The 12,850-nt window shown below is 37.7% G+C and overlaps 1 protein-coding gene across 1 annotated transcript in view; it reads left to right on the top strand.

The window, feature by feature from the left end:
- LOC148166008 (CLIP domain-containing serine protease B4-like) overlaps positions 1 to 12,850 on the top strand; it is a 612,376-nt gene that overhangs the window by 132,901 nt on the left and 466,625 nt on the right. The window contains exon 4 of the mRNA XM_088049497.1: positions 8,909 to 9,037. Within this exon, the coding sequence (XP_087905623.1) occupies positions 8,909 to 9,037 (129 nt within the window). The remainder of the gene's footprint in view (positions 1 to 8,908; positions 9,038 to 12,850) is intronic.

Raw genomic sequence — 12,850 nt, 5'->3', positions numbered from 1 at the left:
TATCATGAAGATGTTTTAAGACTTCGATTATTAACGGTGCTGGTAAAACCAGTTTTTCTTTCGTTTGTCTACCATCTGCACTTTCCCACAGCCTGTAGAGCAAACCATCCAACAGTTTTAGACTTCTCCATTGTGCCAAATACGCTTTCAAAATTGGGTCTGACCCAGAAACTTCTTGAAATTCTGGTCTTCTTTCCATTTCTAACCATTCAATGATTCTTTTCAACAACGAATCCTCTCGCTGTTTCTTCTTCAAATCTTCTGCAGAAATTGAACAACCATTTATTTTGATTTCTTCCAGCTTTGTGACATTGACAGAAACTTCTCTTTCTTCTTGTCGACAACAATTTTTACAATTTCCATCACATGGTCTTCGTGATAAATCGTTAGCATTCCCGTGACTTCTTCCAGGACGATGACGAATTTCAAAGTCGTAAGTTTGCAAAACCTCTAACCATCTTGCTGTTTGACCTTCTGGATTCTTAAACTTCATCAACCATTGTAACGCAGAATGGTCTGTGCGAATCACAAACTTTCTTTCATAAAGTAAATTGTGAAAGTTCTCGATGGACTTAACAACGGCATAAAGTTCTTTTCTTGTGACGCACCAGTTTTTCTGTGCTTTATGAAGAGTTTTGCTGTAATAACCAATGACTTTCTCGCAACCATCTTGTTCTTGCGATAGAACAGCACCGATACCAGACGAGCTTGCATTAGTGTCTAAGAAGAATTTTCCTTCTTCTTGTGAATGAGCCAAAATCGGAGCAGAAGTCATCAACACTTTCAAATTCTCGAACGACCTTTGACATTCTTTTGTCCACTCAAATTTCTTGTTCTTCTCAGTGATGACAAAAAGGGGTTTGGCAACATCAGAGAAATTCTTCACAAACCGACGATAGTAACTACAAAGTCCGAGAAAACTTCTTGTTTCATCGACGTTAGTGGGAATCTTCCAGCTTTTTACGGCTTCTGTCTTCTCAGGGTCAGTCTGCACGCCCTCACCGGACAACACATGCCCCAGATACTTGACCTGTTTTTGGAACAAGTAACATTTCTTGGGGTTTAATTATAAATTAGCGTCCTTTAGTCTACTAAACACTTGGCGCAAACGATCAGTTCTTCATTGAAATCTCCAGCGTGAACAATAACATCCTCCAAATAAACTAACGCAGTATTTCAAGATAAACCGCTTAATATGCGTTCTATTAATCTTTCAAATGCATTCGGCGCATTACAAAGTCCGAACGGCATAACATTAAACTGCCACAAACCCGCACATGAAGTAAACGCAGTCATTTCTTTATTTGTCTTGTCCATTTCGACCTGCTAATAACCACTTTGCAAATCTAAAGTGGAAAACCATGACGAACTACCGACAGCATCCAAAGTGTCATCAATTCTAGGAAGTGGATAAGAATCTTTCTTGGTAACTTCATTTAATGTCACATCTTCCTTACCTATTCAAGAAATTATATTTTAAATTTTGGAAATAATCCGTTTATAAATAACAAAGATATTGAGCCCGAAAGTCTTAGATGGGCCACCCTGTATAGATTTTTGTTGAAACTCTGTTTGCTGTTGTCCCTCCTCTCAACAGCCTATACTCTAATAAGGTAAGTTTTCGGGTTTTTTAACGAGCCTAGCGGCGCTGAGTTTTGGTACCGGAAACCTGTGGCGCCCTTCTGTTTTTTTTTTGGTTTTTAAACCCCCGCCTCCCGTCAGGGTTGGCCGAGCCGGTACCCAAAACGCGCGCTAGGCCTGAGATTGCGTCACAATCTGTTGAAGCTATAACTTTTTTTTCAGCAATATACACATTCACAGCTTTTCCCGATATTCCCGGTTTTCGGCTAGACATGAGTTTTGGGACACCTGTATACGCTAACAAACAAAGTAGTGCATTTTTATTCTCCGGGAAATCACCCTGGGCCGACCCATTATCGCCCCAGAAGTACCGGAAAGGCACGACAACAAATCGCGGTGATCACGAAACATAAGACTTTTTTTAGAATCTCTACCGAACCAAAGGATAGATGACATTTGTGACACAAAATGTTGACGTGTAAACGTGTAACGTGATAATTTTAACTTAAATCGGAAAGGTGTTAGAACGGGTTCATCTTCGTGACCTTTTGACACCTGTAATATATTGGGTTGCCTATTCGAGTTAATTTGTGAGTAATTACAGTTTTTTCGGTTATCAGTCAGTCAGTTTGGTTAGGTACCAGTTTGGAGGTGACTGGAGAAATACAATTGAGTCTCAGAATTCTAGCTGGAGGAATGGTACAAGTTCCTCGGTGTTGTCTAGGTTGCAGCTCTTTAGTTCTCGTCTTTGCTCTAACTTTTCTAACTTATATTCTTTGCTCTGCGATCTGTTCTTCTTTTCATTTTATGTTTTGAGGTCTACGGTTGAATTTTTGAATAATTTTCTATCTGTTTACTTATCGTTTGCTTCGTTTTGGTACTCTTTACGATCACTTTCATTCTTTGTTTTGGTTTGAATGACCCCAAATTTTCACCTGTCAAGGGATCACCTTGATGAGGAAATGTGACGTAGAGCTAAAGAAGCTATAGCAGCCATTCTGGTTCCGGTAGATCACTTCCAGTTTAATCTTCGAGTCGTACAGTACTTGAGAGTTTCCCAATTTCTGAGTTTTTGAGAGTGGTTTAGTGCCTTTTTCCTTGTTTTGTACGTCGATTCGTGGATAAACTACTAAGGTTCCTGAAGGAGACAGGATTTGTCTGAGCTTGAAGCAGATTAAATCCACCTCGAGGAAGTCGTGAACGTGGTATAAGACTTTAAGGCCTTTTCCATTTTCCATTTTAAAAGAGCGGAATTGAATCCCGCAACCCGGATTCGTGAGGATTAGTATTGACCGGTTGACCAAGCTATGCAAGCTCATTCTTTTTTTGGACTCTGGAAGGAGAACCTGTAGGAAAGTCGTTATGAAGAGTTGTAGGAGCGCCTGTATGAGATCAAGATCACATCGTTTTTTTCCGAGTCATCGTTAGTCAACGTCTTAATTGTGACATTTTCTTAAGTTATTTTCTTGTTAGGAGTCTACGGCTTCACCGTAACCGTCCTTGTTACTTGCCTTCTCGGTGAATCGAGTATATACGGTGGTCGCATCTCTCTAGCCGAACAGAATGATGACGTCACAGTCGCCCTGTAGAGAGCGCTTGCATGAACATTTTACGATTATTTCAATTAAATTTCGCAGAAATAATGTTTAAACTGTTATTAACATACCAGAAAATTATACAGCGATTTTTTTCACTTTGGGGAAATACATTTTTAACCATTTCTTAGCTATAATTTAGCAGAAATATTATACCTAGTTTTTTTACTGTTGTTATAATTTTTGTTTTTGTAACTTGTTCTATCTGTTTTTTAAATTAAAAATAACAAAAATTAATAACAAACAATATTATTACTCACCCAAAGATTTTATGCGACTGGCACGATGATTTTGGTTGTATGAAATTTTTGTGGGGTCAGTGAAGCAACCGCATGTGTGATAATTAAGGAAGTAACGAATGCAATAGCATCTTTGAGACCACAATTTTTATACATGCCAAGAAATCTTGAAGAACGAGAAGAAACTCAATGAGATTTTTTTACGCTAGCCCGATTTCCCAAAGTTATAGGAGCCTTCGATTGCACCCATATAGAGACAGATTCACCAGGAGGTCTAAATGCTGAATATTATCGTGGAAGAAAAGGTTGGTTTTCGCTGAATGTTCAAGTTGTATGTGATTCCAAATTGAGAATTTTGGATATTGTGGCAAGATGGCCCTGGTCAACACATGACCAAACAATTTTTAATAATTCTTCGTTAAAAAGAAGAAAGGCTGCAGGTGATTTTCGAGATTCCTTGCTGTTAGGTGACGGTGGTTATAGAGTCACAACGTACTTATTAACACCACTTTTACAACCAAATGCAGCAGAAAAACGTTTATACAATGATGGTAAGATTAGAACGAGAAATGCCGTGGAACGTTGTTTTGGTATATAGAAAAGACGGTTTCCAATTTTGTCATTATGCATGAGAGTGGGATTGAAACAATTCTAAAATATAATTGTGGCCACTTCGATCATACATAACATCGCCCTCAGAGACGGAAACAAAGAACCACCTTTAGAACCTCAAGTAATGGAGCGTGTTCAAGAAAAACAGCGTCGTCAGCAATTGCAGGAACATGATCAAGTTGTTGACCACAGGAATCACCATAATAATCAACGCAGAGCAACGTTAATTAATGATTATTTTCGAAATTTACTTAATAATATAAACAGATAATAAATTAGTTGTAAAAAAAAAATTAAAAAAATGATATTTTTATTTGTATTATAAAATATTTACAAATCTAAACTAACTACTGACACATTTTTTTTTATTTCTATATCTGTTTTAAGAATTTCTATTTCAATTTTGTGTTTTTCTTGCATTTGCTTCATCTTTATTTTATGTTCCTCTACAATAACACGCTTCTGCAGCTCTACGAGCTCGATCTTACTTTTGGCAAGTTCTTAAAAAATGTCCTTTGATTTTTAGTTTTTCTTTGTTTTTATACGATACGATGGTATCATTGGAACTAGGGGTTTCATTAAAGTTGGAGAATCCGGTTGAATCCGGTATCTCGTGATTAAGTCATTGTAATACCTGTAAACACATATTAATTGTAAGAATCATCAATAATGTCATTGGTTTAATGTGCTTACTATTGTCTATAATATGTGTCGTTTGAACAGCTTCTGCAGGGATCAATGCAGGGTGTATTGGCTGCTTTAAAAGTGCAGGATTCCACAGAGTCCATTCCGACTGCCTGCTTTCGGATGCTTCCAACACGTTTTTTCTGTTTCAACTAGAAATTACTATGTAATAATTGTAAAAACGTTGATTCTACAATACTTACTTCTTGCAATTTCAGCACTGTCGAACTCATTCAAGTTCCCTGTTGCGCTCACTCCTATAATGGCCAAAACCCTTTTTTCAATCGTTCCTGGCTTGAAACTTGAACAAGGTCCTCCCCCAGGCTTTTTAAGGTTGCTCTTGTGTAGAGCTACATCTTTACGGGTACTCTTTTTTAGGGAGTCCCATTTACTTCTCAAATTTTCTTTAGATCTGCCGGTTTCTAATTTATTATTAAACATCACCGCCAATTTATCCCAAGCTTCTTCTTTTTGACCGTTTGTTACGGAGTCGGTTTTCTTACATTCTAAAAATTAATTAGAAGTGTTTAATAAACTTAAAATTCATAATTACATAAAATAAAAGAACAACTTACCAAGCTCGTTTTTATGTTGTTCTACCAAATCCATTAAAAATTCGGTTTCTCCAAATAAAAAATTTGAAGAGCGTTTACGTTTTTCATTTTAAACCTTTTTTGAACTTGTTTCAAAACACGTTTCAAAAACTGAACTGAAATATGTCAATTAGGTCAGTAAACACGCCTGCTATCTGCTACTTTTACCAGGAATAACTCACTAATCCCATCGCCGGTCGGCCGAATAAGAAATACCCATGGTTATACCCAAGTGTATCTTATTCTACGAACTAACCACTGATTGTAAAACCAATTTCCTGTGCTTATCTGGAGAATAATGCTATTCTCAACTTATTCCTGGTTTGTATTTTATTATGAAAGCGGCCCTTAGGCCTTAGGGCCGCTTTTACAAAACAGGTATAAATTTAGAATAGCATTATTCCTTAGATAAACCCTGGAAATGGGTTTTACAATCAGTGCTTAGTTCGTAGAATAGATAAACTTGAGTATAACCATGGGTATTTCTTATTCGGCCGACCGGCGATGGGATAGTGAGTTATTCCTGGTAAAAGTGGGAATTGTATGCGTGTTTACCTGTCATAATTAACATATTTCACTTAAGAAATTTTTGCAAAGTGCTTCAGACAAGTGGCAAGTTCAAGAAGCTCTATAATTTTGCATCAAAATTGGCGGCTAAAAAATAATTATTTGCATGAGAATTTTTTTATTTTTTTGTAACTTTTGTGTTTTCTGATTTAAAGTGATCCAAAAAATGTAATAGAGAAAGTATAAAGAAACCAAAAATAACAGCAAGTTAAAAAAATTAAATATACAAAAATTATTAGAAAAATTAAGATACAAATACTCAAAGATTTCGAGGAACTTTATCTAAAGCAAATGAAGATAAACTCCAAATAGAGAATGTAAACGAATTTAAAAAAGATGGATGATCTAGTAAGTTTTGTACAAATGTGTAAAATATGTACGATTTGAAATGGCAAATTAGGAAAAAATTGAATCATATTTAAATTTAAAAATAATAAAATAAATAAATTTAGTGAAGTGGAAGTAAGAAAACTTGTTGAATTCTAAATAATCTTGGATTGATAAATAATATCTGAAAAGTTCTAAAAAAGGAGGAAACTAAGAATATATTTAGAGCCATAAATAGGTTAATATTATAAATAAACCTGAATAAAGGGATGTTAACAATGTTTTTTCTATATTTTTTAACGCTTTTTTAATTTCACATAACAAAAAAATTATACGTGATACGAAGTTTTTAGGACAAAGGTGTTGCTTAGTACTTTGCTTAGATTTCAAAACACCAACTTTCAAAAAAGGTACTCAAAATTAATTTCAATTTATCGAACAGTGTAATTAATTACATCCAATTGATTCACTGAAGCTATAAAAGTCTGCTAGTACATATTAGGATCATGGTTCCAGTCGCATCACGTGAATACGATTAGTTGTAGAACGAATTCTATTTTGAATTAATCTCAACAAATTTTCAAATGTCTCATTACTTAAACGGAAACTTCAAATTTCTTATCATTTTCGATAACTAGTTTTTCTTATAAATACATACGTAAAAATCAGTCTACAAACCGTTTAGGGCCTCGTACTTATGAAAGTTGTTCGACAATTTACTCATCATCATCCGAATCAAATATTGGTACATCATTTATCAACATTTTGGGATTTTAATAATTGCAAACCACAACGTAAACCGTCTTTGTCCTGTTCATTTGACAAACAAAATTAAATAAAACTTGGGGAATTTTGTTTCCGGTGTTACCAATTTCGCTTATCTCCGGTATCTAGGTACCTAACCTAGACCGAAAAAGTACTTGTAAAATTGGTCACCATTTATACCAGGAATAACCGGCGGTATAAACTTATGCCTAGGATAACTACCCCGAGCTTATACAGGGTTTCTACCTGATTTGTAAAAGCGGCCCTTAGTTGTAGATAGGGGATTACAGCTTCACTGTAACTAACCGTTTTACTTTTATTCTTTTTATTTTATTGGTTGTACAGATGTCCATGTAAGTCAACCCTGTAATTGCGGACTTTAAACCTTTGCAGTATCGAGTAAAACAAGCTTTTGGATTACAGCGAAACGTCTTAAATCTTGTGAGCATACGTTTGCCGGTCAAAAGACGACGTCAATTTAAGAACTTGTTTTTTTAAGTTGGGTATTGTGTTATTTTGAATATACAGGATTCGGCAACACTTGTGTCTACCTCCAAAATCGTCTTTAATTTTAAAGATAAAATTTTGAAATTTTGCATACGTTGACAAGGCTCTAAGATCTGAAGCAAAAATTTGTTTTTTATCATCGATAGTTTTGGCGTCGCGACGCCTTAAAAATGTAATTGTTAGTTAATTGTAAGGGTTTGTGAAATCAACCCCTAATTAATTTGTTTTCAATATAAATGTGTTAAAAATATTTCAGCTGTCATTTTAGATTTAATGCAAATTGTATTCAAAATTTGAGGAAAAAATGCTGTTTTATCAAGTTAGTTTCCAATTTCATTACCTAAAAATGAAATCTTTAAGGCGTCGCGACGATAAATTATGGGTAATAAAAAACAAATTTTTGTGTCAACTTCTAAAGCTTGGTCAACTCTGAAAGGATGCAAATTTTCAAAATTTTATTTTTAAATGTTGTAACGTGACAATTTCGAGTTAAACGGGAAGGTGTTAGGAAGGGTTGATTTTCGTGACCTTTTGACGCCTGTAATTTGGTTTTAGTGTTGCCGAATTTTTTGAAATTGGATTGTTGCTGACCGTTTTGACTGAGCCGTACAACCTCTTCGGTAGGAGGAGCTGTTGGGGCTTCACATCAACCGTTTTACATTTAGGCATTTATTTTTTTTTGTTTTATTACTTGTACAGACGTTCTTTGTAAGTCAGGACCCGGTAATTGCGAGTTTTGAACGATTGAACTGTTGTGCGAATTCTCGGTGTGCCGTCGGCTTGCGCAAGCGTTCGGGTTACAGCGAAACGTCGTAATCTAACAGCAACGATTGCCGGTGTAAAGACGACGTCCAATTTAAGTACTTGTTTTTCCTGTTTTTTTTTTATTCAGGTTTTACTATTGTGTTTTTTTTTAATATATTCGTTCCTGGTTAGTTTCTCTCGCAAGTACTCGCAAGTCGTAGCTGGAGGATCCTGGCGCCCTCAAGATTGTGGGGTCGGTGAGTTTTAACGAACCCACCCAGACTGAGCTACCGGCGTAAATTTGTCACCAGCCGGCCAGAGCGACTTTAGTCAGTCAGTTTGGTTTTTTTGCTTTTTGTAGTTTTTTGCGTGACAATGTATAGACGATTTTGCGGGTAAACACATATGTTGCCAGACCATGTATAATAAATTAGTACGAAACTAAAAGTCGTTCGTACTTAATGTTTCCAACCTAACACAATATTTTTAAATACGTTTGTGATCCTGCATTGTACATGCAATTGTATATGTATTGCATTTCACCACATTGAATTGAATAATTTCTATTTTTCCATATTGTTTATTTAAAAATGTTAACAGTTTGATATTTTTCTGAACAATTCAGAATAAAAAAAGTACGTTAAATTATAGATATTTTGTATTTTGCCTGTAATTTTAATTTGTTTGTTTTTAGGTGCCCCATAAATAAATTTCGATGTTACTATGGAGCTTGTATTGATAAAACTTTAAGATGTGATGGCATCTTACATTGTGCGGATGGCTCGGACGAAAACCAGTGTGGCGAGCTCCTAAACAGTTGCAAGTATAAAAATTTTATAATTTTAAATTAGAATATTATTGGATTTTTGAAATGTAGCACATCAAATACGGTTTCAGTTAATCTAGTAGTTTATTGTTTAACATAATTCACTTTAACACACCCTTAAACATTGCCACGTTTTTACCCAAAAGGGACTACCAACAATAAAAGAAAAAACAAGAAACAAGAAACAAGGACACTTGCCGATGTTGCGACTGACTCAGGTGGTGTGGCAAAAATGCTCGGAGCTCAGTGGAGTCGTAGGTTTGCGGAGGGCTCACCTGAGTAACCCACCAAGATTAGGGCGCCAGAATTCTCTGGACAGAAACTAAGGTACTCCGGACCCGTGAGTACCCGGACTCAATTCGCAACTAAACAAACACGATTTATTTACAGTAAGAACTAGTACAGTCAGTTAAAAAAAAAGAAATTTGAATTGAATTGAAGTGAAAATAACTAATTAATTGTCAGATCCGGTACACCGTGGATAAAGTTACCAGCCGCGGATGTGGTCGACTACACCGGTCCGCGCTTGCACAAGCTCGAATTAGACGCACGACGTTATCGCACCAACAGTGAATTAGCGACAATACATAATGTTACAAAAAAAAACAAAAAAAGAATCAAAAAGGAAGTTACTAAAAGGCAGTTACAGACAAGAACTAAATGATTGCAACGGTTAAATCGACAAACGACGAACTTCTCCAGCCCGTTAAGGGTCAGACTCCAGGAACAACAAGATACAGTGGGTCTGACCTTTTCTTTCACTGGGAGGTGGCAGCTACTCCCTTGGCTGGAAGGCCTTATCCGGCTCCACTGTAGAGTGACTCAAACTCCGGAGAGGACCGTCTCCAACACTTCTAACGTCTCTCAAACCCGCTCTCTGAGGAGTTCCCGCGAGGATAAGAGCCACGAAGATACAAATCGTCGGGAAGAAATGAACAGGGCGGAGATGAGTCGAGTAGCGTAGAGTACAGCAGAGGAGACTAGATGCCCTAAAGATACCTCGAAATTAGTTGGATTTTTCCAGACACGTGGTACTCACTCTAGATCTTGGGCAGCCTTAAGGTGTCCTTTTTCTTCAACTTAACATAAGCCCCGGGACAAACCGGACTGGGTTCGAACAAACTACCCTATTTTTTTGTTTTCCACCACTGCGAATTTACTCAACTTACCTAAAAGAATGCTACGACACAATCTTCGCGTAGCGATGGTCGAGACGGAAAGGAAGTCCGAATTGCCAAGATGGACTAGAACCCAGGAGGGGCAAATGCGCGAAATTCAGTCAATCTTTCCCTGAATGAAAAACCTCAACAATTTCAAATGTGAGAAACAACGCCTTCGGCGGCCCGCATAAGAAAATTGAAGAACCGCTCCGCCGGTACCACTTTGTTGACAGGTGACAGGTCAAAGGTTATGTTGTGTTTGTTTACATTCGAAGGTGTGCCCCACAAAGAAAGATTGACTGTCCCTCGATTTCACAGATGGAAGAATCTTTCTGGACCAGCTACAAAAGTGAAAACCAAAAAAAAAGAAGAAGGGCGACAGGAACAAAACAAGACTAAAGAGAATCGTTTCTGCACCAACAGCTAATCATACTCTTTTGAGACCTAACCACAGGACCTAACTTAACGCTGTGTTTTAGGCCGCTTCGAAGTTTACGTGGCACGTGAAATTCGCATGTGACGACACCCCCTCTACTTAAAGAGAACAACGCAGAAGTGAATAAAGTTCCTGAGATAGCGAGCTAAGATGACAATTAAATCCTCCAGCAGGAAGAGAATGTACCGAAACCGTAGAATCCTTATTCTACCCAAAACCTAACAACATTCGCTCTCCAACAGCGTGACTATTCGTTTTGATCCTGCCCCGAAACACACCTTAAATGTTAAACCACACCTAAAATGAGACTGCCGAGAAACAAGTACGAATAAATCACAGTCACCTAACTAACTCAGTTTACCCTGCTCTACCGGATTTATCAACTGTTGTTGTAAGAAGAAACATTTTTCAGTCTCACAGAAAATTCCGGATTGGACACAAACATGAAGGAGCCTTTATACCACATCGAGACGCTCTAACACGATGCGACGATACACTAGAAACATGGGCTCTGGACACTACCTGAGAGAGTTGCCTACGTCTCTCGGGAGGGAACAGTAGAAAGTACTCAGGAGAACCCTACGCCTCACTACTCCCTTCCAGCATGACTCTGCTGAAACGTGACGTAACAGGGGTCAAAGACTCACATTAGGCCCCCGAAACCCTCAGATCACTGTCCCTATAAACTAACCCATGTTTGTCGATGATCCTCAACGACCACTGGTTGCGCTTGTGTGATTGTGTCGTCACAACACATTTTTTTGTCTCTGGTTGAGAATTGTCGGTAACTTAACTAGTCGAGGATCTGCTTAAGACTATTTATTTACATACTATATACACAATTGGTAAACTACAAAAGGGTGGGGTGAAATGGTTAGGCAACCAACAGTGAGGGTAGTTGCATGCCTGTGTAACTACTATAGCCGGCCCTCTTGAAGTCTGTTGGACTTCAAAGTTACAATACTAGAACCTTGAATTGAGAAATTTGACTTGATGAATTAGTTAGTGACAATTAATTAAAAATTAATTAAATTAATTAATTAAAAATCACTTCATTCCATTGGAAGGACGCACACCTTTGAAATGCTCCGTTTGTAAAGTCCCTTGCTTGTCCTCACGGTCACTACTCTCACGAGGCCGTCCTTTCCAGGATGGGTTTCTTGGATGCGGCCTAGAGGCTAATGGAGAAGTGGTGTGCCTTCTTCCACCAGTAATACTAATGCCCCTGGGTACAATGATGATGTAGGTTGTTTCCATTTGCTTCGGGTTTGGAGCTGCGTCACATATTCCCGGTGCCATCTTTTCCAAAAATGTTGCCTCATCTTCTCTATCATCTGCCACCTGGTGAGCCTGTTGGTATTGACTTCTGCCAAGTCGACTTCTACTGTCGCCGTTAGGGACTCCCCGATGAAAAAATGGCCAGGGGTCAGGGAGTTTTGGGATCGGACGTGAGAGGACATATGGGTCTGGAATTTAGGCAAGCCTCTATTCTCGTCAGTAACGTGTACAACTCCTTAAATGTTAAAGCCGTGTCTCCAATGACCTTTTTGATGTGATTTTTTGCAACTTTAATATTAGACTCCCACAGTCCACCAAAATTGGGCGATTTTGGTGGAACGAATGTCCATTTTATGCCTGAGTTGGCTGCGTCTGATGTCAAATAATCGAAAGTTTTTGCATCTTTAATTAATTTTTTGAGTTCTCTATCGGCTCCCACGAAATTTGTTCCGTTGTCAGAGAACAACTTTCGCACGAAACCCCTACGGGCCACAAATCGTCGGAGCGCATTCAAAAAACCCTCCGAGGTTAAATCGCTCACCAGCTCCAAATGAACAGCCTTAGTCGAAAAACAAATAAATAACGCAATATAACCCTTTGTGACTTTTTTCGCTCTCCCTTTTTCCTGCCTGATGGGAATGGGCCCACAGTAATCGACTTCGCTTCGCAAAAACGATCTAAGTGGTTCTAATCGTTCGATCGGTAAATCTCCCATTTTTTGTTTTTGTCTTATAGGATTTGTTTTAAAACAATTTATGCATTTATGAATTATTGCTCTAACAACACTGCGCCCTGAGAAGATCCAATAATGTTGACGTAGAGCCGTTAGAGTTTCTTGAGAACCGGCATGCAAATGCTTTAAGTGATAGTGATAAATGATTAATTTTGTTATTTGATGGCCCTTTGGTAAGATGATTGGAAACCTTTTGTCGTAAG

The sequence above is a fragment of the Gnatocerus cornutus genome, unplaced genomic scaffold (assembly GCF_029298725.1).
Source record: "Gnatocerus cornutus isolate USDA-ARS CGAHR unplaced genomic scaffold, icGnaCorn1.1 ctg00000033.1, whole genome shotgun sequence".
NCBI classification, from domain to species: domain Eukaryota; kingdom Metazoa; phylum Arthropoda; class Insecta; order Coleoptera; family Tenebrionidae; genus Gnatocerus; species Gnatocerus cornutus.
Note: the sequence above shows the minus strand (reverse complement) of the source record. Positions and strands in the feature narration are given on the sequence as shown.